Source organism: Grus americana, chromosome 1, assembly GCF_028858705.1.
Source record: "Grus americana isolate bGruAme1 chromosome 1, bGruAme1.mat, whole genome shotgun sequence".
Taxonomy (NCBI): domain Eukaryota; kingdom Metazoa; phylum Chordata; class Aves; order Gruiformes; family Gruidae; genus Grus; species Grus americana.
This window is the reverse complement of record NC_072852.1, coordinates 185,582,049-185,607,890: the sequence shown is the minus strand read 5'-3', so window position 1 is coordinate 185,607,890 and position 25,842 is coordinate 185,582,049. Positions and strand designations below refer to the sequence as shown.

At 38.1% G+C, this 25,842-nt stretch overlaps 1 protein-coding gene across 6 annotated transcripts in view; it reads right to left on the bottom strand.

Annotated features, from left to right (window-relative positions):
• The window catches only part of DGKH (diacylglycerol kinase eta), a 170,019-nt gene that overhangs the window by 61,251 nt on the left and 82,926 nt on the right, over positions 1 to 25,842 (bottom strand). For 4 of the 6 annotated variants that reach the window (XM_054836041.1, XM_054836051.1, XM_054836076.1 and 1 more), the window contains 4 exons: positions 19,418 to 19,528; positions 17,602 to 17,682; positions 1,525 to 1,629; positions 1,065 to 1,197 (listed from right to left, as the gene is read on the bottom strand). In XM_054836041.1, coding sequence (XP_054692016.1) covers positions 1,065 to 1,197; positions 1,525 to 1,629; positions 17,602 to 17,682; positions 19,418 to 19,528 — 430 coding nt within the window. Of the gene's footprint in view, positions 1 to 1,064; positions 1,198 to 1,524; positions 1,630 to 2,298; positions 2,421 to 17,601; positions 17,683 to 19,417; positions 19,529 to 25,842 lie in introns of those variants that run through there. The other 2 variants (XM_054836060.1, XM_054836083.1) reach the window with 2 other exon arrangements.

Below are 25,842 nucleotides of genomic sequence, written 5' to 3'. Positions count from 1 at the left end.
ATGGCTTCGTCCCATTCCTTGGCAAGTGCACCATTAGCTACATTAAAAGCATGGACAATTCAGGACAGTGAGTTAATGCTTCTGTTGTAGTATTTCCTTAATACATATTATTATGCTCAGACCTGAAGTATTATAACAGCATCAATAACAGAAATGCATTTGCAGTTGGGTAACATGCATCCAAAAATCAAGTTTTGAATGGTGTAACAGTAACAGTAACTCTTTTGTGGACAGTTAGCTATTTTGTAATGAAATATCTCTACATTTCATATATGCCATAAGGTCACACTGATGCTTTATTTTCTGTTGGATTCCAACACAAGTAAACTTGTTACTGCTTTTTCACAGAACTTGCAGCAGAAAATAAATAAGCTCTTTCAGGTTTATTATAAATATTTGTTTGCAAAATATCATTTCTCCAGGTAAGCTTAATGCTGAAATGTTAGCCACACCTCCTTTTCCTTTGTGCTGGATTTCATCTGATGAACCATCAAAATGCAAAGGCGTCTACGTCTCTACCCTCTCACTGCATGAGAGAATTTTTAAAGCAATAAATCTGTCCTCATCTGTCCTGCCTGTACCGCAGGATCAGGCAGCAGCAGCAAAGCAAACAAGAATCAGAGGTCCTAGCGCTGAACAAAGTGTTAAGAATTTTTATAGATTTTGAGCAGAAACTACCATTATGGTTTTTTTCCCGAGGAATGCCAATTCTGCAAACCAGTAAGACTATTTTGTTTCACGTCTACATTTTTGAAGGGCGAATCAACGAAATCCTGTCTTTTCTTGCAAACCGTCCACCCAGGCACACACATTCCAGACTGGTTGCTGCAGCAGAAGGAACTGTTTTATTGAAATGAGTTAGAAAAAGGCACCCGGATCGCAAAGAAGGTGGGGCAGATCATTAGCAGTCCCTCTGCACAAGGGAAAGTCACTCTAGTGAATAGATTTCTCCCTTCGGGCTTTTTTCTTACTCAATATTTTCAGAATCATTACTTGTCTTAAACTTTCAGCCATCTGTCTACATACACAGCATTATAAAGAGGGGAAGAAAGCGTTTATTTTACCTTCACAAGACAGGCCGTGAGACGTGACTCCAGAGAGGCTCTCTCTACACACGTTACAGAAGGTAGGTCGGGCATGGGAGCAGGCGTACCAGTTATGCATCCCTGAGAAATGTTCCACATTAAACTGTGCGGTCTAGTAAAGGAGAAGTTAAGACAAATTTGCAAGTACAGAACACAGCTACGGTGACTGAAATTACCTACGGTTCCATATTACAGGGGACGACAATGCAACGTTCACCAAAAGTATTTTCCAAAGGGTATTTAGCCTGCTCTCCCTCCAAACTTCTAAACAAAAGCGTGATAATAAGCTCTCATTTCACTAGAAAAGGTCTTAACAGGAAGCTTCACTCTGACACTCAAGACACTTGTCACACTAAGGAGGGTGAATACTCCGGTTCTGTGTCCTGTAGCTTGATCTGTTGAGCTAGAACAGGTTGCACCAACAGGGATGTCAACTTACCTCATAGTGTTCTCTGGACTGAACGGACTTCAGAGAGCTTATCCAGTCCTCCATTTCTTTTCTGTTCTCAGCACACAATATTAGCCTCCTAAATGGAGTGATTATCTGAAAAAGATAATGCATTCTGATTAATCCAGATAGTAAAACTCATGACAGACTATAATATTTAACGTACTCTTTTTCCTGCGAGATGATGCAAAAGGAAGACACACCCTAGGTCACAAGATTAATATCTGATTAATAAGATAAGATTAATAAGATTAATATTAATGCTTAACAATATTTTCTTTAATACACTACCAACAATGAAGGAGTTTGCTTTCCCTTTTTCAGTTCCCAAGATTCGAATCAGGCTTCAGTATAGGTCTTTCTGATGTATATTGATCGTGCCGCCTCCTCAGCTCTTTGTCTATGCACTCAGATTTAAATACTCAAATGGCAGGCACCGAAACTGCTAAAACAACTGTTCTGGAAATTAGTAATTGACTAAGATTGCAATCCTATTTCATAACAGCATTATAGCAACTGCATGGTCTATTCCAGTTGCTAGAGACAAGACCAAATCAAAATCAAAAGCCTGGAAGTCTTAAACAACAACGACAAAAAGCTTTCATCATATTTCTCTACCTTGTATATTGCTATTAAATTTACACAAATTTAAACATACATAAATTTAAAACAGAACTTTCTATATAAAATTCAGTATAAGAACACATACAAATCTTTATAAAAAGACACAGAGAACAAAAGCAAACAGCTGAAATCATATCCTACTAGGATGGTTGAATGAATTCCTGGAACAAGTTGATGCTGGGGAGTTTTCAGTGGTCTAGAGCTGGACTCTAGAAATCTGAAAATGCTGTATCTAGGAGGTTCAGACTAAAAGCTGTTTTCCCCTCTTCCTCACCAGTAGAAAAATAATTAAAATAACAGGAAGGCACCAGAAACTATCAGCTAACTCCCACTGAAATTATTTTGAGCATTGCACTAAAATAGACAAAGCAGTTACTTACACAGCAAAGAATTTAAAACAAAATAAGTACATGAAATGAAAGTTATTTGTTTTTTTGTAGGATGTCTGAAAAAAATAAAATTAAATCCTCTATCAGTCTCATACATAAATCCATCGCATAGTATGTCCCACCCACACTTGCAAATTACTGAAGTAAAACAAAGAAAGGACCACCAAAAAATGATAGCTCTGAGTATTGTGTTAAATGCTACAGGCTAGATACTGTAACAATTGCACAATATTAGAAAACGCTTCTGTACAGCTGCATTTACTTACCCAATCTCTGCTGTAAATAGTCTCTAGCCTTGATTTGTCCTATCCACTTCTTCATTAAACTGAGCTGCACTTTAACATATCTCAGAGGCAACGTAACTGAAGTGCAGCAAGCTGCAAGTCACATGGAGGAGAGGCAAAAACCCTGTGGGCTTTCCTTTTTTTTTTTTTTTTGATGTACTCACTTCACATGGAATGGAATAGTTTCTCTGTTTTCTATTTCCTTCAATCTTGCTTAAGCTTTTTAATAAAGTTTATTAGTAGTTCTCCGCGGCTCTTCCTAAAGAACAGTTAATGCAAAGAGCAATGCTTCTCTCATTAGTTTGGAGCCAAACAGACGCTTTATTACTTCAAAATGTTTTTCTAGGCCAGGTCATCAAATGAAGCCCAGAAAAGCCATTAAATCATAATATAACCCTGGCTCCAACAACAATCAGCATTCTGCTGGAATTTCCAGGTTTCAGTGGACTCAGAAATCTTATTTGGGCAAATACACACACCAGATTATTTCCTATTATATAGCATGACATTATAATACGGATTAAGTAAGGACAAGTCCTCCCAAAAGTCTGCACTTTGCGTCCGTCTTTCCCTCGTGCTCATTACTGATGCTAACCTGTAACCAGATGTTGTGAAATGCCGTTAAGCAACAACAGCTGCATTTATTGCTGAAGACTCCTGACAATCTTGATCTTTTCAAGTAATATTTATTGATATTACTCATGTCTTTAATCCTACTGATCACAGAAATCCCCTGTGTGTCCTGCCACTCTCTCCTCCCAAAATCAAGGCCTTAGTTCAGTTCTTCATACATAGTTATCTAGTGCCAATGGAGATGCCCTTTAGTATCCAAAGCATCGGCATGGGACAGGTAAATATGACAGAGGACCATAGCACCCAGAACAACAGCTATAAATAAGCCAAGTAGGACAGCAAAGGCCATCTCAAAAGGTACTACACATTCATGTATTGGCAATCAAACCATGTCACCAAACATAGCCAACTAATGCATGTAAACATACCAGAAAATCCTACATCCCGACTTCTTACTAAATTCAGAGCACAATAAATTTAATAAAGTTCAGAGCACTTCAACATTCTAAAAGTTAAACTCTATATTGATCATTCCATGACTGTAGGATCAATTATTATTTGTGCTATAAAAATAAAGTGGAAAGTTGGAAGACATACATATTTGTAAATATAACATCTACGACATGATGATTAAACTACATATTCTCTTTGATTTACATATTTTAACAACAAACGTCAAGAAGGAATATGATAACATGAAAAAAGAAAAAATGCATTATATGCAAAAAATATCAACAATGCTTGGGATTTTTCTTTAAAAAAATAAAAGAGAAACTAAGCCGTCTGTTTAGGTTCTCATCTATTTCAGTCTACAAAATCATGGAGAAGATGTACTCTCATTATTTATTAGATATTTCATGTAACATAAGAACTCAGGGAACCAAGGAAATTATTTGCAAACAACAAGAAGTGTTTTTTCCTAAATGTAATGCATTAATTAGACTTGAAAAGTATTCCAAAAGGATGTTTAGGAGACCAGAACTATAAATGTCTAAAAAGGTATTTGACAAATTCATCATGAACAGATGCATCATATACTATAAAACACAATACCTGAAACCTTCAACTCAGCAGGTCCTCAAAATCCAACAAGTGAATGTTGCCAAGTTACGCAAGGGGAAGAATCCCTGTACATGCTCTGCTGCTCGTACTCCTTTCTCGAGTACCTGCTATTACTATTATACGACTTTGATTCAGTATGGTTTTATGAGCTGTACGCTAACTCAGTGTAGCTGTTCTTGCTTGTCCTAAACTGAGAATGACTTTCTATACCTTCTTATTTGCATTTACACAGAAGGCATGCTTTCTTATGGATGCCCACAGAAAGTTACGATTAACTAACTTAAATGCATTCAAGATACTTGAACCTGTATGCAGACGTAATCAAAACTAAAATTGATTTATTCTCCTTAAAATTACATTCCAGCCATGTAAATGTGGATTTTACTAGTAATCTTATCTCTTTGCATCTAGTCATATTCAAAGTCCTATATCTTTTCTGCTACCGACCAAAGTCAGCATCTTTTCTTCTATTGCCTATTACTTTTTTTTAAAATTAATGTTTGCTGCTCCAATTATTATTATTTATATATCACTCTGAATATGCTAAACTCTTAACAGACAAGAAGAGATCATATAATACAATGACAAAGGAAGTGTCACAAGAACCAAAGGAAGACCACTGAGGCAACATAAGAATGAGAAAACTCTTAAATTTTGGAGGAACTCAGGTGCTAATGGTTCACACGCTGACAAAGCAGGAGACAAATCAAGAAGGATGAAAACAGACAAAAAGCCTTAAAAATAAATAAATCAAGTAGATTTAATTTAGAAGATTAAGTTACTTTGAAAATTTTTACTGTTGTCAAGTAGCCAAGAAGCCGTCATTGCTGATTTTGGAAGAGAGAGTTATCAAAGCCAGATACTGCAGTATATTGGAAAGTAACGAAATTGAGGTAGTAGGAATAAAAAATGTTTTTAACGCAGTAGACATAGGAAAGAGTGAACATATACAGTCCTAAAAGCTGAAGGCAAACAACACAAGCCCTAAAACTTTATAGGGAATAAAGAATGTCTGGATAGGAGGAAAAATGGCCCATTACTGCGATAATGTTCCTGTTCAGAAAAATAGAGGAGGGGTTGAGTGGGGAATGAAGGAGGGAACAAGAGGACATTGTTCAGTCTGCCACCACATAGGTTTTGCCATAAATTGGGATTTTCACACATGTTGACACTAGGATAATTTGGCTTCTAACAATATACACGTACTCATATATATGTACATACACATCTGGAAATTACTTCAATGAAAATTACATGGTTGAGTTTTGGGCCACTGCTGTAACTTTTCTTTCAGACAGCACCTGTTAGGAACAAGCTTAATATCTTGAAAGGAAATAAAATTGCCATTAAATTCAGTGTAAATTTGAAAGCACATTTCACTTTCAAAGGGGCTAACTTTACTGAGAACATTCTATCTGCCTTCAACCCAATGGATTTAGACTTACGATCTATAAAATAAAATCAAGAGTTAATTAAAGCCTATTGCCCAATTTTTAACATATTTTATCATATCAGCAATATATAAGAAAACACAGTTCCCAAAGCTTGGTGGCTGCATTTCTGGTTTCCTTTACTGATTCAAAGAAAAATGCAGACGCTACATTTGCTAATCAAGAAAATAATGGTCTACATCTCAGCAGCAACGCAGCAGCTATTGTAAAGCACCCTGCTTCCTGCAACATGATATTTGCATTAAGGCACCTTCTGCTGCTCTAAACTATTATCAGTCATTACACTAATAGCACTTTGTATGGCCGATCTTGAATTGACTTAGCAATGTAGAATCATCACTTAGAATCTGAAAGGGGCAGGGAAATGGTTTTCCTGTTCTTTGATCAGATATTTTTAAAATATTTTTCTGGAACTAATGAAGAGAGGGTGATACAACGAGAGAGACCACCCCCACCTCTCCTCTTAGGGACCAGACCCAATGCCTGGGGCACGAACGTAACAGATTTAATGCTTTGTAATCTCTCTGTGCTTCTAGACGTTGGCAAGTGAGTTCTGGCAAATACCAGGGTAACATCTTATGCCTCCCCTACTTTCGGTTTGCCCCTCAATTTCCCTGACATCATGCAGGTGGGTCCATATGAATGTGACGGATGAATGCACTTCCATCACAGTGGTGGGAGTAGACTGCTGGGGTCATTGATGTACCCATACCAGACTTGTCTGCAAAAATCACAGTGCTAACAGTTGGGCAGCTTTCTACAGTACTTTAATTTCTTGGATTCAGGATACTAAATAAATTATAATAGTACTGTCACTATCAAAGGTGTTGTTGGTGATTTATGATGAATTGTCACTATTATTTTTCAAGATGAACCGAGACAGGCAAAAGTATAAATTACAAAGGGAACAGAGGATTTAAAAGCAAGGCAAGTAATAAATGGCTATTATATTTGCCTGAGTACAATACAGAATTTATAATCAGAACAATTAGCTCTGTCTACTCCACTAAAATGTTGCTTCCCTCTTTTTGCTTGCCTTCTCCTATTTCACTGTTGCCAAGCTCACAAGTAATGAAGTAATGTGTGGTTTTGGCCCCCACAATAAAACCTCTTAGGAGGAGGAAGAAAAGGGTTAGTCCCACACAGCGTCTCCAGCACCAGTCACCAGGACAAGTGGGCTTAACTAAAAGGCAGGACAAAAGAGGTTACATCACAGAAATAGGTATAAGGCCTACTCTGACTTCACCCTGGAGTAGAATCCAGCTGGGTAATTTAGGTGGCCTTGCCTTATACCACATCTAGCAAAAATGAAAAAGCACCTCCCAGAATACATCCAGGCACATGAAAGACAAGAAAGTGATCGGGAATAGTCAGCGTGGATTCACCAAGGGGAAGTCATGCTTGACCAACCTGATAACCTATGATGAAACGACTGGCTTGGTGGATGAAGACACAAAGGTGGATCTTGTCCGACTTGCCTTCAGTAAGGCTTTCAGCACTATCCCTTAAGATCCTTATAGAGAAGCTGATGAAGTATGGGCTGGATGAGCAGTGAGGCAGATTGAAAACTGGCTGAATGGCTGGGCTCAGAGACTGGTGATCAGTGGCACAAAGTCTAGTTGGAGGCCATTAATCTGCAGTGTACCCCAAAAGTCAATACTGGGTCCAGTCCTGTTTAACATCTTCATTAATGATCTCAATGAAGGGGCAGAGTGTACCCTCAGAAAGTTTGCTGATGACACAAAACTGGGAGGAGTAGCTAATATGCCAGAGGGTTGGCTGAACTGCCATCCAGAGGAACCTCAACAAGCTAGAGAAACAAGCTGACGGGAACCTCATGAAGTTCAACAAGGAGAAGTCCAAAGTCCTGCGCCTGGGGAGGAACAACCCCAGTCATCAGTGTGTGCAGGGGGCCACCCAGCTGGAAAGCAGCTTGGCAGAAAGGGACCCAGGGGTCCTGGCAGACAACAAATGGAACACGAGCCAGCAATGTGCCTTTGCGGCAAGGAAGGGCAATGGTATCCTGGGCTGCACTAGAAGGAGTGTTGCCAGCAGGTTGAGAGAGATGAACCTGCCCCTCTGCTCAGCACTGGTGAGGTCACACCTGGAGTACTGTGTCCAGTTCTGGGCTCCTCAGTACAAGAGACACATGGAGATACTGGACACAGTCCAGTGAAGGGCCACAAGAACGATGAAGGGACTGGAGCATCTGACATGTGAGGAGAGGCTGAGAGAGCTGGGACTGTTTAGCCTGGAGAAGAGAAGGCTCGGGGGGATCTTATTTATATACGTAACTACCTGAAGGGAGGGTGCAGACGACAGAACCAGGCTTTTTCCAGTGGTGCCCAGTGACAGGCTAAGAGCCAATGGGCGCACGCTGAAACACAGCAGGCTCTGCGTGAACATTAGGAAACACTTTTTTACTGTGAGGGTGACTGAGCACTTGCACGGGTTGTTATGGAGTCTGCATCCTTGGAGATACTGAAAAGCTACCTGGACGTGGTCCTGGGCAGCCTGCTCTAGGTGGCCCTGCTTCAGCAGGGAGGATGGACCAGATGACCTCCAGAGATCCCTTCCACTCCCCAAATCACTCTATGATTCTGTGAAAACAGAATCCAGGTAAATCAAGTGATGCAGTTAGGACATGTCCAGCCTCCAACTGTAAAACAGATGCAGAAAGTATCCAGCAAAGGTCACTTTGTCAGAAATCTACAGCTCGCCAAAATTTGACCTCATGTATCCAATGTTGACCAACTGCTAACAGAAAAACATTGTTCCTTCAGAAGTATAACTTTATAACAGGACAGTTACAAGCAGCAGGGTAGGAAATTTTCATGAGTTTGGACTGAAGAATTAGAAATTTATCTTAAATCAGTATTTAAATATAGCAAACCCAATAAACCATTCATGTAAATGTAAACTGGAAACTGCTATATATAGTTCAAGGCCTGCACGTTTCTTCAAAGGCCTTACATAAGGTTTTGTTGAGCATGTTACTTTGCACTGCTGTGCCCTTAGCTCCAGCTTCACCAGCTCATTACACGTCTATCAGATGGGATGGCTTCTGTGCTTAAAGGAAAACATTTAGTTGTATCTTTAATGGCATTAGGTGCAAAGTTATACTAAATAAACCAGCAAGTGACTATTTTTTTCATCTGTAATAACAGATGCCTGTTTAAACATGATCCAGCTGCTTGAAGCCAGGGATCCTTGTTCACTAGAAGCAGGAAATTTATTCAAAGTTTACACCAATGCCTTTGTTTATAAAATTATTTGGTATACAGGAACTGCACTGAGGGATACTTTTCAAGGTTTCTCCAGGTATTTTAACCACTTTTAAAGCAAGAAGAGAAAGAAATGTCAGAGAATAGGTAAGCATAAAACAATCCTCAGTGCTTGTTCTCCTAACACTCCAACTGCTTCACCGCTGCTATACCGTGAGTTCAGACAAGGAAAGAAAAGATATGTTTCATGCATTTAGTTCTATGCAAATCTTCTTATCATGTTTCACAAATTAAAGAAACTCTTAGGAAGCTAAAGGAAGAAAAAGAGATACTTTCTGTGAGCTATTTTCGAAAAAATTCTGCTTAAGCTTGAAATGTAAATCTAAGTAGAACCAAAACGTACAATATAGCCCAGAATGGTCACATTTGTAAGCAACTCCTTGTTTTCCTCTTCTGAAAAGTATTCAGCTTTCTTGTAATAGCTCAGTCCCAAGTGATTTATCTATGGATTTTAGCCTCACAGCTGAAATGCTTTATTGCTTTTTCATAACGAAACTTAAAGCTTCAACATCTCCAGACACTCTAGGGAAAGGGAGACAGTGCATCAAGTCAGAGATAAGGAGCTTAAAACTTGAAAGTCACACCCAAAGCTACCCAAAGAGCTCTCAGCTTCATTACGGTTTTTTTGTCACTGACAGAGGGCGGGGGAAAATGAGCAAACACTAAATGGAGGAAAAAAACCTAAGTGCATCACAAGTGAACACTAATTGCTTTTGTCTATTTCTTTTTTTTCCCCTCAGCATATTAATTTGCTATTTCAGTTTTTGATTTGTTTCTAAGCTGCCTGAATATAGAAGGAAAAAAAAAAACGAACCCAAACCCCAGCCCTGAGTGGAAAATTGAACAAAATGGAACACAAAGCACTTCCCCTCTCTTTCTGTGGTTTGGGTATTGCTTGAGCTGGGAACATCAAAAAGCCTTCGTCATTTAGAGGCTAATCAGCATCCGTATGAAACAGCAGATAGTTCACAACTAGGGAAAAACTAAATCCATCCCAAGAGTTAGCTACCCGTGCAAAGCTGAGTCACACTGGTGAGGCCAGCACAGGAATTGAGCCGTTTCCAGCCATATTCTACCTCCCAGTGATAACAAGAGGCCCCGAGATCTTCACGGATGTCACTCCAGGACCTCTGCGCCAGACTGCAAACAGGGCATGGGGAATGTCTGGATATGCCATTCCCCCATCTTGAAATGGTGCCACACACTGACCCTTCTTATAACGCCAAAGGCAAAATTTAAAATGCAATGTTTCTGAGAGTGGGATTTGGCTCACAGAGGAAGGTACTTTAAGTAAAGACATCTGCAAATGTGTCTGAACTCCCACCATCATCAGTATACACTGTTAGCAATGTTAACACTCAGCTGGAATGCAAAGGAAATTTCAAAGTGTACCCAAGCCCAGGAAATTATTGCAAATCTAGAGGATAAATATGATGTAATGTATGCTGAGAGGAATCCTAAGGATAGCACCACACACAGCACAGAGCACTTCACTGATATTTCTTTTTTCTTTCACACAAATAATTTCACAATACTAACATAAGCTCATTATCCATACCTGGATCACTATTATTATTATTATTGTTGTTGTTGTTATTATTATTATTACTATTCAGTTGAATTAAGATACAACTACAGCAGAGATCCATGCAGGCTAAAGAGTGTTCACACAAGACTGTGTTCACTTAAGTAAATTTAATGTGTAAACTATTTGAAATTTTGTTTATGTAAATTCATCACGGAACACAAACATGTTTCCAAACACAAATTCATTCCTTTCGTGTCCCTGTGGTTTATTAAAGGGAGAAGTCTAGCAAGAATGTCTCCCTTCAAGGGAACATCAGCAGAGACTGTATGTAGAAATTTATTCAAAATACATTTTTCACAAAGAAAAAAAATTGCAGATAGCTGTGCTCCAGAGTATTCCTATAGAGCAAAGCAGAAAGTTTAATGATCCAGGTTAAGAGCAAGGCAGTGAATAAAATTTGCTTAGCAATAGCTGAAACCAGGGGAAACCACCCCAAGCCTGGAACAAGCCAGAGCCTTGAGGGTGAGCGCTGACCCCATGATCCCAGGAGTCTCCCAATACAGAAGTATGATGGTTATCACCAAACTACAGAAATAAGAAAGACAGTGAAGGAGAAGCAGCAGAAAGCCAGGAAAAGGTCAGTGCAGCCTTTGGGTGAGTGGCCCTCAGGAAAAAAACAGACTGAGGTAGAATAGTGTCTGAAAGAGGCTTGAAGCTATGAGTAAAGAAACCGTCTCCTGATGTCCACTGAGACCGAACTGCAGTAAACTGGATTTTGAAACAAGCAGGACAGCCTCAGAGAAATACCTCCAATGGCATCCATTAGCTTTTCTGCACTTAAATAAAGCTCAAGACCCTGAACTTGGGGCAAATCAAGAGTCAGTAATAAAACTGAATTGATGTTAGATTATTTAAATAAGAAAAAAATAGTATTCAGATAATTATTTCCAGCTTTGGGACTATCTCTCTGTCTCTGATATTTGAAAAGACAGAAGACTGGAGTGCCCAAACCCAAAGATGAAAGGTTCTAAACTCCTTTGGGAAATGGCTCTTCTCATTTCCTCTTGATGTGGCTTGGGGAAGGTTAAGCAGTTCTCACATTCCCTGAACTTCTTGTAGTCTCTGCAGAAAAGCCTCGATAACAACTCTGAAAAAATCTGAGTGGCAAGAAAGGAAGCAAAATATGTCCAAGTCTAAGAAATTCCGACTATCTGTCCAACATGTGGCAAAGGTCTGGCAACACATTCTGTTTTCAAAGCCCATCGTGAATATTAAAAGTTAATTTTCTAAAATCGGTTAGAAGCTGCTAATCTCAACGATGGGCAGCAAGCTGACTGATGTCAGAAGCGGCAGGGCTGAAAAACTGCTAAAAAGCAATACGCCTTCAGGCCCAGTTGTAATATCCAACTTCAAATTGTGACGAATCACAAGAATTGGGTTTCTAGTACAACTGGGCAACCTCCCATTAAAAACATCGGCTGCACAGGAGGATTCAAAGATGAAAAGAATTGGTTTATGCTTTAAGCTGGTTCCACATAAATTATATGCCAGTAAACTTTACATCCCCAGCCAAGACGTAGGATATGCTACATTCAGAAATATGGATAGGAAATAAGGTAATCGGAGTTCTGGAAGAAAACAATATAAAATGGAAGAAAACAATATAAATTTTAACCACAGTTGAAGCACAGTTGCTCAAATGGAGTATTTGGCCTCACTAACCTATAAAAATACCTAACCATCACAAAATGATGGGTTGCAGAAAAATCAGCAAACACAAATGTTTAGTTTTTCAAAATCTATCCAAATTTACAGAATATCAAAGAGATCGCAGACAACTGGATAAAATTTTTTTTGTTTAAAAACATACTAAGCAGGGCCCTCTTCTTTCATGTCAAAGTGAACTGCTAAGACTGACCCAAAAAAGTGGAAATCAGAGGAAAAAACCCTTTAACTTTTTGTAACAAAATTACATTGAGGGACTAACTTTGATGAAATGCCATTCATGTTGGGTTTGTTGGTTTGGTTTTTTTATGTAATAGGAAAAAATATTTTAAAACAAAATTTAATCCCTTTAATTTGAACTATATTTAGTACTTTGTTCAAAAATGTTAAAACATCAGGTTGACCCATAATTATTTTTAGTTCAATCATTGAACTGAGAAGACGAATAATTTTTATGTCCGAATCATGTGATGAGATAAAAAGCTAAGGGATATTAAAAAAGTAAGAAGGAATAATAAGAGTTTTTAATATGGGAAAAGATTAATAAAAAATAGGCACCTTATTATTCTCTTACAAAATTTTGTGGTGCAATTCTTAAACTAGAAGAGAAGTGTAAAGGAGTGATACAGCAACATTTACAGAAAGCAGAAAATTTTGGCTACTTAGTTACCCCCTTGATCACCAAGGCCAAGTAAGGTATTAAACAGACAGTGCAGTGACCTGAAAAAACAGTGTTAGTAAAAACAAAGAAATACACACCAGAGAAAAACCACAGAACCATACAAGAAGTATTTAAGAATTAGAGACAGCTCTAAATTAACAGCAAAAGGATCTCAGTATCATTATACAAGATAAAAGAAAAAAATGAAGAAAACAGACAAAATGTGGGATCCATAAGGAATGTAAATAAGCATTAATTCAGAAAATAGTCCCAAATATCCGTGACTTGTGCTCGTTGACTGCCAAACTGGTCACTTCACTTACAAAATGATGCTGCAGAATAACAGAAGGACGGCAAGAACAGGTAAGAGTATAGAAAAATGTTTTAAAATATTATTCACCTAGGAAAACAGTCAATTTGAAAGGAGGTAATAAAAAATATAAAATAAAGAACAGATGGTTTATAGGTTTCTGCTGCCTTCGCCTCATAACTCTAGGTGAGAATACTTAATTAAAGCCCAGCACATTAAGAACTGTCCAAGGAAGTATTTTTCCACAGAATAAATAATTGAACTCTATGGTCTATATGGTCTATAGCATCACTAAAACCAAGAAATCAGCAAAAATTTATGATATTAGACATTTTTGCAAGCATACCCAGAATCCAAGTAATCAATGTTATTGGATGGAATATAAGGTCTCATTTCCAGCCAATTTCTAATTACTAAGAATTGCAGTAGACTTTCCAGGACAGCAGATTTGCCTACTGCAGCTTCCTCCCTCACAAGATGACCACTTTCAGAAGTTGCATATTCAACAAAAAGTACTTGATTCAGCACCTGATTCAGAAAGCTGAAAGCAGGGTTCTACATTTTAGGTACCCTGGATGACAAAGCTCTTATCACAGCTAAACCAGAGTTATTTAATAATCTGTGTAGTCTATACTGAATTGAGTAATTATAGGAATCTGCTTTAAAGAACTATTAATATTACGCTACATACATAAATTTAGGGGTCTACAAACCCATTGTTTAATCCCACCCTGAAGTTAGGGTGAGCCGAATCCTCATCATCCAGTATGTTAATTCTCATATTCCTGGAGGGCACCTTCCAGAACAACAGTGAAATTATTTCCTCTGTTAACTCTCAGGCACAATTAGGTAACAGAATTAATCTGGTCTAGATTTTCACTTTTCTGAATATAAATATAGTACGCAAATCGAGTTTCCATGGCTTTGTGGAAAAGCCTTAAATGGACTAGCTGTTAACCTAACCTAAATCAAATGTCTATATGAAGTAATGCCTCAAAGCCAGTATTTCTACCCTGAAATTATTATATTCCATCGTATTTATCACAGAAGAGCATAACTGAATTAAATGTTTCAAACATCAGTTTGGAGGGACTAAATATAGGTGCTGTCACATGATGCCTGTGCATTTTACATGAGCGTCTAGGATGGATTTATAATAACCCAGGGCACTTTACACATCCATGTGGCTCAAGATTGAAAGGCAGCATGGTTAACATCTACGGATTTTTTTTCTAATCAAAGTGCATCAGAAGTTCTTCATCATCAAAAGCAAGGCAGAGGTCTACCTCTTAGGTTTCTAAACCTAAGCCAAAAGCTAACCTGTCAAAATCTCCTTTTAAATCACAATTCATAATCGCCTTTGTTGCCCTGAGGAACTTCATTAATTGAATATGCCTGTTCGAGAATCATTTTAGTATTTTAAAATCTGATTCCTTATACCTGTTAGAACAAAATCACACCACCAATGTTCCACATGCCCGTGCTTGCATGCTGGAGAGCATGATTCAGCCTCATTCAGTCTCAAGTCTTGTTTCGAGAACTATAAAGACATTTTTCTTAATGCACTTGAGATATCAACAAGCCATCTTCCATCCCTGCAAACCAAAACGCATGAGGAATTACAGCTCTCAGCAGAATCGGTCGCTGCCCCATCTGATTGTGTGCAATAAAGATCGGAGACTGATTCATCCCCAAAGTCTCCCCAAAGAGGTAACATGCTGTGCAGCTGTACTCCTCAGGACGTGCCGAGACAACATAAACCACCCACTGAGGCCTGAAGCAAAGCGCTGTGGAAAAAACCTTCAGCAGAGCACCCAACACCACTGCAAGGACTCAGCGCCCACCCAGGCCACTGAACTGCAGGCACAGGGAGAGCAAAAGCCCCTGTGGGCCCCTGATGTGGCTGATGGAGAGGGTGATGCATATCTTCCACGGGCTGAATTGGCTTCTTGAACCTCTTCTCTCTCCCCACAGACTTAGGAGACTAAAAAGCAAGCAGGAAGAATCTGGCCTTAAGGGTCTCATATAAAGCCTCTAAAGTCAAGGGACACCTTTTCCTCTGTTTAATAGCCTCTAGATGAGGATGCTCAGCACTACAAAACACCTATAATCTACTACAAGGCACCCTAGCGCAAGCTTCTTCACTACAAACTATTTGCTAGAAATGAGTTGGTTGTTCATTGAAAAGTAGTATCATCAGCAATACAGAAAAAAACTGAAACAGATGAGCTGACTTAAGTTTAGCAGCTTCTGATTTTAATTAGCAGATATTTATTTATCTCAACTTTCTGCTTAACCTCAATTTGTTTGTAGTAAGAAAAGAAAAGTAATTCTGGTGAATAAACACTGATATTTAGTTACATAAAATATTCTGCAAGCATGCGCAATACAAATAAACTCAACCTTAAATCTGTGTCTTATGACTAATTTTAGGACTTGAGTTTTATCCAAAAAAAGAGCATGGAAAATCTTGACATGCACACCTCTGTCTCCAAACAGACAAACTAGAAAGGAAAAAAGCAGCAAACCAGTAGCTTCTATAAACTGGGGGCAGGACATTGAAGGGAGGAGGCGATTTCAGTGAAATGACAAAAGGATTTGTTAAAAAAAAAAAAATAAATTAATGTGCATTTTTAAAGGTGTGTTTTCCTTGAAAAATGCTCATTTGGTGTATATTCCATCTACATAAGTTTGTGTTAAAAATATACCCTATTAGGACAAAGAAACAAGAGGAATACATTAACTAGAGAAAGCTACAGTTAAAAGATTTAACTTTTGCTTTTTTAACAAAGAGAATGCTAACAGAGCACTTAGAACATAAAGAAAAAAAAAAGAGTATTTTTGAGAAAAGCTGGATTATCTTTTTTTAAGATGGAAGGGGAAAAAAAAACCACAAAAAGAAACTTTTCTTTTTATTTATAAGGAGTATTGCTTGAAAGCTAACCACCCACCCCCCAACCCCCCGACTCCAAACCAGCGCAGGCAAGGCCAGGGATGTCTTACTTCATGGAGCTGTGTTGCTGGGAGACTGGGTCAGGCAAACACAAAGAAAGAAGCCAGAAGATTAAGCGTGATGATGACTATTACCATATTTCACAGTCAAATCAGATGACACTTCAGTCCAGAAGAGCTATAAATCCAAATAATTTTTCAAAATGAATTTGAAGACTCCTTAGAGAAAACACTGTTTGCCCTAAATTACCCAGGACATGAACATAAATAGTGTCTCCAAAGCTGTTAAAGCTGTAGCCCCTGAGATTTCTTTTTTCACTACCGTCTTCCCCAGAAGTCTTGATACTAGACACAAAACACACCTTTGGTGAACTATGAGATATTGAGTGGGCCTAAAGGATTATAAAGATTACCAAAACACCAAACATTGTAAGGGGAAAAAAAAAAAGGGGGGGAAAAAAAAAGGGGAAAAAAAAAAGGGGAAAAAAAAAAGGGGAAAAAAAAAAGGGGAAAAAAAAAAAGGGGAAAAAAAAAGGGGAAAAAAAAGGGGGAAAAAAAAGGGGGAAAAAAAAAGGGGGAAAAAAAAAGGGGGAAAAAAAAAGGGGGAAAAAAAATCACTTTTCTTCCCCACACAAAATTACACCATCATGGAATCACAGAATATCTCTAGTTGGAAGGGACCCATAAGGATCATCAAGTCCAACTCCCTGCTCCTCGCAGGGCTACCTAAAACTGAATCATATGACTAAGACCATCACCCAGATGCTCCTTGAATTCTGACAGGCTTGGTGCTGTGACCTCTGTTCCAGTGACTGACCACCCTCTCAGTGAATAACATTTTCCTAAATTCCAACCTGAATTTCCCCGGCGCAGTTTCACTCCATTCCCTCGTCTCCTATCAGTGGTCACCAGAGAGAGGAGATCGGCACCTCCTCCCTCCACTGTCCCCAGTGTACTAACACTGTATCTTGCTAAATTTTTAATGCCTTATATCATCCTCTTTTGAAGCAAATGTTATCTAACATTCTCATTTCTGCTAAAAAAACCCCCAACAAACCAGAAACAAAATTATCAATAGCTGATGTGATATTGTTCTGATACCTTATATCACTTCCAAAAAAAGGACATTTTATTTCCAAATAGAGGAAAGTAAGAAGCAATTCAGAGGATTCTTAGTAACGGTCTATCCACAGCTTTCAAGACCAGCATTATAGTGTTTCCATACCGTGAAGCTGTTGTTGACATTTTTTGTGCTTGATTCAGCTACACTGGCATCTGACAGATCAACTTCATCAAATATTAGAGACTGTGAATGGAAAAGAACATAAAAACATTAAATGTAGTCGGAGTCCACTTTCAGGTATGCTTACAGTCTGTGCTTTCATTTCCTTGTGTCCATTCCAACTGGAATACAAAAATAGAAAAAAAAGTGGTGAAAAAATAGAAAATACTGATGATGTGATAAAACTTCCTATTTGACACCTAAACACAGTCCTATTTGCTATCTAAGTGGTACATGAGAGCATAAAAAAGCGGATCCAAATATATATATTTATATTGCTTTAAAATCTCTTTTAAGGATTTTTTTTTTTTTAATAGATGCAGCTTCGGGGTGTCTACCGTGTAGCATAAATGTGGTGTCAGAGGAAACAGACTCACGCTCTTTCACAGTAAAACATAAATTAATTAATCAGTTTTATAATGGAACTCTAAATTCATGAAGGGGAATCTATGATACAATATCCATATGAGAAAATGGAGCTCAAGGGCCTGAAGAGATCCCTTCCACTCCTTTGTCTGATGTTCCAGCAAGAGAAATATATGTCTTCTTTAAACACCCCAGCCTCTGGCAAAGGATTAATTAGGTTCTGTTAAACTCATGATGGGTTTTGTAGCGCAGAAGGGAAGACCAACAAAAATGCCTCCCCCTTTTTCTAGCCATACCATGCTGTTCTTCGTTCACGCCATGGGAAGGAGAATCGATGTTGGGGGAGTTTCAGCATGTCTGGATTCAACGTTACGGAGTATCTGTATAGTTGCCTACTCATTACACCTCCTTTACTCATTCTTACGGCACAGATGATGTTGCCATTCTCAGAAATGTTATTAGCCGTGTTTATTAAGTCTTTACATAAACTGCTCGTGGTAGCACCGTGTGCAGAGAAGTGTGACAACAGAGGTACTTTGGTGCTGGACTCCCCGGCGAGATGATATTTTCCTTGATTCATCACAGCCACGCAACCGCGCATCATGCAATTATAGTCACGTAGTCCTACAGAGACAGGTCTCCACACCTCAGTAATAGTTTTATTGAGAAGATCAGGCTATAGAAAATGATGGAGACCTGAAGCACCTCACCTACAGCTCCCATGAGTTGCTGCAACCCCTCAGGGTAAAGAAAAGTAATGTCCATCGCTATGGAACAGCACAATCTGAGCCAGTCCAACGAGCCAAAATGCTCTCGGCTCAGTCCCGGCCCTGAGGGGGAGGGAGGAAATGCTTTTCGGAAAGAAGACAAGTATTCCCCTCTGCCCACCCCCAATTTTCCCACCAAAAATTTCCACTGATGGGAGACAGCTTTTTCCCTTATGTATCGGTTTTGGCACAAAATCTTCCTATCATGATTTCACGTAACCATTTCCACCTCTTGAATGGCAATATGGGCATCAGACTAAAAGAGTTTTAATGGATTCAGTCTGAGGGATAACTTCTGAGCATTATCCAATTTTTACTTTTTTTTTTTATAAATGTTAGATTTGACTGCCTGAGAGCCACTCCCCCCCAAAAAAACACAACTCCTTAAGATGAATTTATTGTTTGTCTGAATAGTCAAAAAGGTTAAAATAACGGTGACAAACATTAAAAAAAAATCAAGAGAAATCACCAGTCTTCCTTAGTTAACACACTACATTTATATACAGCAGTTTTTAATAAAACAATCACTAACAAATCATTAAATTATTGTTATTATTGCACTTATAAATCTAAACAAAATTGAAGTTACAAGTATATGATATTAGACACTAATAGTATAGAATTACCTTTGAATCTTTAGCATAGTAAAGGGTACGACCTCGAAGTTTGAAATAACGCTTTTTCCACCTCTGAAAAGAACTGGTTTGCTTCAGTAGTAATCCTTCTTTTATACTTGTCTGAAAAATATTAAAATATAGAAGACAAGGTAAATAAATATCTAAATAGCTACACATATAGATGAAAGTTATGCTTTTTAAAATTTATGTTACACCTCATATAACTGTGAATTTAAATTTGTATCTATCCACATTAAACTGAGACTAATTCTCTGGACAACCAGACTTCACATTGCTATTTTTTAAACAATAGCAATGTTGGTAAAATGCTAATTTTACATATAAACTGAAAAGGCAGTCGGGAGGCATATAATTATTGTGAAGATGAACACAAAATAATTCAACTGTCTGGATAGCTGCAAAGCCACAAATATTAAAGCGAGCAACAACTGATGGTGGCACAATTCAGAAAAAAAATGCTAAAAACCATCTACACAAGGTCATTTCCAGTTCCAAATTTGATTATGTTGAGGAGAAAAACAATTTTCACATAGGCACTAATTCAACAAGGTACTTAAATGTGTGTCTGATTCAAGCACATCCATTATGCCTTTAAAATAGTCAGAATGATCCAGTATGATGCAAGTCATGCGTGACTTCAAGTGTGTTGCTGAACTGAAGCCTTCAGCACGAAATAAGCTTACCATTAGGAATAATTATTGTATGAAAAGTGTGAGAACAGTAACAACTAGGGATATTTTTACCAAGCAAATATTTTTAGTCAAAAAACGATCAACCAATCCAAACCTTTCCACTGCAGACTGAACTCTGCCTACATAAAGCCCATTTTTTGATATGAGTAAGACACAAATTAGCATATTTTAAACGTGTATACTGCTTTCACCAGCGTGTGTGGGATTCATCCAACTGATTACAGAAGTTCTCCACTTAATCAGATGAAATGGCATGACACAGCATGTTAATTGAGTCTCAAAATTCATTTTCTTCAGCTTTGAAGCACACAAAGGGTATGAGAAAAAGCAAGTACATTTGGATATTATATTCCAAAATGGTGTCTAATATTTCCAGAATATTTCCAATTTGTAGTGTAACAATGTGATGTGAAATTTATAATACAATTTCTAGAAAATGTGATATAAACATCATTTGAAGTTACTATAGATTTTTTAGACTTAACCAAGAACTGACCTAAAGTTCATAAACATCTTCTTCTGTTATCAGATGTCAAATTCTCCTTAACGTTATTGCAAGTAATGAAAATACAGAAAAAGCAGAAAGCACTTTAACATTCTGCCATTTCCTTGAAACGAGAAACATCGCTCTTGCATACATACATCACACCCTTCATTTAGATACTCCGAACGTCACAAACTAAGAATATGGTCCAACAATCACAAAGCAATTGAATTAATGCTCTCAAAAAAGCAACCCTCAGATGAAACATCGCAGCTGAATGTTTGGATTTATCTCGCTTTACTTCACACGCCAACAGCCCCGACCAACGCATTCAGTCACCCCTGCTGCTCTAGCTAAGGGGTAGCAATTCCCACCTGAAAGGATGGAATTGCAAGATTGTTCGCAATTTTCTGACCAGACCCAAAGATAAGCTATTTTTACATGATATAAATAGATTTAATCAGTTAGTGAATACTTATTCAAAGCTGTGTGCTGTAGCTTTGCGGCACTTCTGTTTCATAGTGCTCTCTGAGATTTCGGGAGCTTATCACAGGGGATGGGAGTAGATGACTTGTGTGTTTATCAAGGGTCAGAAGATGTAAGATCAGAGAAATTCAGTTCCAAGGAAACAGTACTTCACATACACGGCAGACAATGACTTACTGGAAAAATTTCCAAAATGGAAGGAAATCCATGTTCCCTAAACACACTCTGTGTACTAGGAGACACAGAACATACATTATACTGAGTATTTTCAAATCTGTTCAAAGAACATAAACCTCCCTAAACCTTGAGGTATTGCTCATAAAAGAATTAACTAACTCTTTCACATAATTTTTATACCTACATAAGCCATTTCCCCCTATTTCTACTCACCCCTTAAAACACCAGTATTCCTAAAATCAAACCAATAACTTCAAAATTAAATCTATTTTGCAAATCAGCCATTTAAAATTAACTCCCTAAAGTTGACAGTAAATAACCATGTAGGCTCTACAGAACGTATTTTTCTATCAAATGTTAAAACGCTAGACTGGTAAACATTTACCCAAGAAATGTAAGCACCTCATGAAGTATACATCTGAAGTTTACATTCACCACCAATAGATATACTGGGCTGAGGTTTGAGCACCTTAAATAGACAATTCCGTGGCTGCAGGCATCAAAACTGAGCATAAAGCTTTGGCCCGATATCCTTAATTAACTTCATTTATCCTTTAAAATGTGCAAAAAACTTCCAGCTGCCAACTGAGTCATTAGGTAATCTGCTAATAATGCTTTCCTGAATCTACACACAAGTCATAGCACTTACAGTAATTTGAGATTGGAAGGAACTTCTCAGGTCGTTGAATTTGGGTAGACACTATTGCCAACAACCAGGTCATGTAAAGTTTTTGAAAAGCATTCATCAGGCTATGGCTACCCCTTAAGAAAGCAAAAGGTACCTTTTCCTCTCCTAACAGTAATTAAGAGAGTGCTCCAAGATCTCACTGTTGTGAGAAATCTTCTAATTAATCTCAGCTAGACATTAAATCTGAAGCATAAGCGGTAATCACTGCCAGTTATATTAACTACTTTCTTACTGTAATTTAGGAGAAACAAGAAGTGCACATCCCACAATCCCACGCTACTTCTCACTTTTACAGCATCACCTCTCATCTGCTTGCCAATACCTCTCACTTCCCCATACAGCATCTTGTGTCATCTAGTAAAACAACATCCCTCCAGAAGTATGGGACTATAATAAGAATAGAATAGAATAGAATAGAATAGAATAGAATAGAATAGAATAGAATAGAATCACTATTATAGAATCACCAACAATCTTTACTACTTTAGCCATTAACAATCAGGAAAATGATTCACGATATTACAATCACACCACCACAGTGCTCCAAAGTGGTGCATTTTCCTGAAGAAATCCAATTATAAAAATCATAGCCACATTCATAAAATTCAGGTGTACATATATGTTCAGTTATCCAAGAATGCTGAATGCAACTCTATATCACCATAATCTAAATGACAAAAATAAATGGGATTTGTGGGTATTTTGATCACTAAAAAAATGAGAGGCATCTTCTTTTACATCATCAGATTTTTAAAAATTCAGTATACAACACCTGAAAATTCAAAACTAACAGTTCTAATTTCAAAGACAATCAACCCCACTGCCTTACTTCTAATTCAGTTAGTTTGTAAAGCCACATTTGTGCAAAAGTCAATTTTTTTATTTCTGCTGGTGCTAGAAAGACCCAAAGAAAGGAGAAAATATTCTGAATTTAGAAAAGAAAACAGTAAACTGACTATGGATGCATTATTGGCAACTTCGAACTAAAACACTGAATGATTAAAGATAAAAGTCTCCCCTCTACTCCTTTTCAGATATATAGGTGGATGTACTGCTCAAAATGTGTCAGGAAAGTCAAGAAAAGAACATCAGGAAATTTATGAAAGTGAGGAGAATGAAAATGAGAACAGGAAAATCCATAAAACAGGGCAGGTCAAATGTAAACAGGAAATTAAGAGGGTGAAGAAGAATTTTAAGATACCTTGCAACAGATGCTCACGCTGAGACCAAAATGTTCTTCAAATACTTTGAAAGATGAAAGACAGCTAAGGGGTTGGCAGGATCATTTTTCAACAGAGGTATGAAAAGAGGATGAGAAGATCACAGCAAAGCAGCTCATCGAATTCTTGGCATTTGTCTTTACCAATGAAGATGATGAGATGGTATCTCACACAACATGTTCTTCATAACATTGGAACAGCTACATCGACATGAAGCACATATACAGGAAGTACTAGACCAGCCAAATCAATAAGTCATGTGGACCAGATGGCATTGACCTCAGAGCCCTGAAGGTCCTGAAAGGACCACTGACATTAACTTCCAATCCTGGTAAGACAGTAGAGTCCACACAAAAAATAAGATTGCTGAGCCCATATACATCCAATGGGAAAAAGTCAACAGAGCTTTTGTAAAGGAAAACTCCCTTGCTACCTGCCCGGAGCTCAAGGGGTAGAGAGAAAGCATGTGGATAAATGAAGATCTAGTGGATTCGGATTTTCAAAAAGCCTTTGACAAGGCTTCCAACCAAAGATTATTGGAGAAATTAAGTTAGAATGGAATTGGAAAAAGGAGTTTTTTGTGGACTGGAAGTTGTTCAAGGGAGCAGAAGCACAAGTAAGGCTTAACAGTCACTCTCTCTCCTGGATGAAAACATGATAGTAGCAAGGTTCCTAAGGAATCAGGTTTATTCAAATTCAGTGACCCAAAGAAGGATGACACAATGAAATCTTCAAAGAAGATACTAAGCTCTTTTGAGTAGACAAATTTCATGCCAATGGTGAGGAACTCAAAGGATGTCATAAAATTGAGGAAGAGGGCAAAGACGAGCTTCAGCTCAGGTCAATGTAGGATGCTCTGCTTTGGGGAAAAAAAAATCTAAATCTCACTAATATTCTCACATCAACTTTGAGTTGAGAAGAGACCTCGGAGTCATGGTTCACAGCTCTCTGTGCTCAACCACAGCCAGAAAAGCCAAAAAACTTTGGCTGTCACCACGAAAAGTAGCAAAACCAAGACAGTTCTGGTCTCTCCAACTCAAGAAACAGGGTTAAGAGAAGGTACAGAAAAGGGCCACTCAAATGATTTGAGGGCGAAGCAGCTGCCTTACAAAGAGAGAATAAAACACTAAAAAACCTGGAACTTTTCAGTTTGAAGAGTAGAAGACCAGCGGGGGTGGGGGGGTGGGGCGTTGATCAAAGTTTGTAAAAGCATTAAAGCAGAGTATGGTGAATGCAAAACTACTGCTCACCAAATCCCACAATATTAGAACTAGGAGGAATGTGACGAAACTATATTGAGACCAGCTTAACAAAGATAAGAAGCAGCACATCTTTACATAGCAGGTAGTGATTTTATGAAGCTTGCTGGAACAAGAGATTGTAGAGGCGGACAGCGTCAGCAAGTGCAAAAAATAGATTAGACAAATTCAAGACCACCACCTCTCTATGTGGTCCCTTTAATCCACCATGGGGAAGTACCAGGGGAATGGACTGCAGCCAAACTCACAGGCTGCTCCTCAACAGCCTTTCTTATTCCTCTTTTGAAGATGGGTTATTGTCTGAGCCAGCAAAAAATTTCACAGGTTGGATTTTTCCCACTATGTTGACAGCATCTCTTTCGCTTTAAAGTCTGATGTTCGTGTTTGTAAGTTGACCTAGGCCCTCATTTACCAAAATAATTTATAATTGGAGTGTTGATAGACCAGACCATTAAAGAACAAGGAAAAAAAAAAATAGTATTTGATTTAACACCCTCCAGTGACACACCCTCTTCATATGACTTTGCAAAGCTGAGCACTGAAATAAAACCGACCCTCTTCTTTTTAGTAGTGTGGAGAGTTTGGTACATTTCCACCGTCTGCACAGGAACGGCTTTAGGAAGACATAGTCTTCATTACGTTACAAGGTAAAGTCTCAGAGTTCATATTAACTCAGAGCCCCTTAAAATATTCCATGTGTTCAGTAGATTGAAAATTACTTTTATTATTAAAAACTGTGACAATCGACTCTTGATTTTGATTAAAACTGTGACCCAGCAATTCCAAGCTTGTGATTTTCTTGACAATCTCTGCACAGCAGCTTCCATTACTGTCACTTAGCTGATAGATTTTTCATTACTTATGTCAAAATAAAAATAGATTTTTATCTACTGAGAATAAAAACTTCATCAGCTGCTCAGTGCAAGGTTACATTTTTATTGAAGATTCCTGATCAGAGTGAAGGGAGCCTGACATCTGAAAATTAAAACCAAACCAAGAACTATGTTATACCTATGAATGTATACAGCTAAAAATGGTCAAAATAAAATTGAAAATCAATATGATCATGTTGACTATACAACATTGCTTTAATTTCAAGAAAATCTTAATAAAAAGAAGTACCATCAAGAACTGATCACTCAGTGGAATACGTGGAGCTATATCATGGGGTACCCAAAGCACCACGTTTGCCTCAACTAAGCTGCCCCAGACTGCTGCTGCTAATGCATCTCCCGGTTACAAGTACCATTAGTGACAGAGAAATCACCAAAAAGTGGCAAGTTGCACATGCTCAGTCTATCAATGCTGATGACAGTTATCCCTGTCCCTTTAAAGAAAAAAAAAAATCAGTCTAGCTAGGTTTGAGAAAACAGCCTTCCAAAATCTCAGAAAGAAAGCCTCCACGCT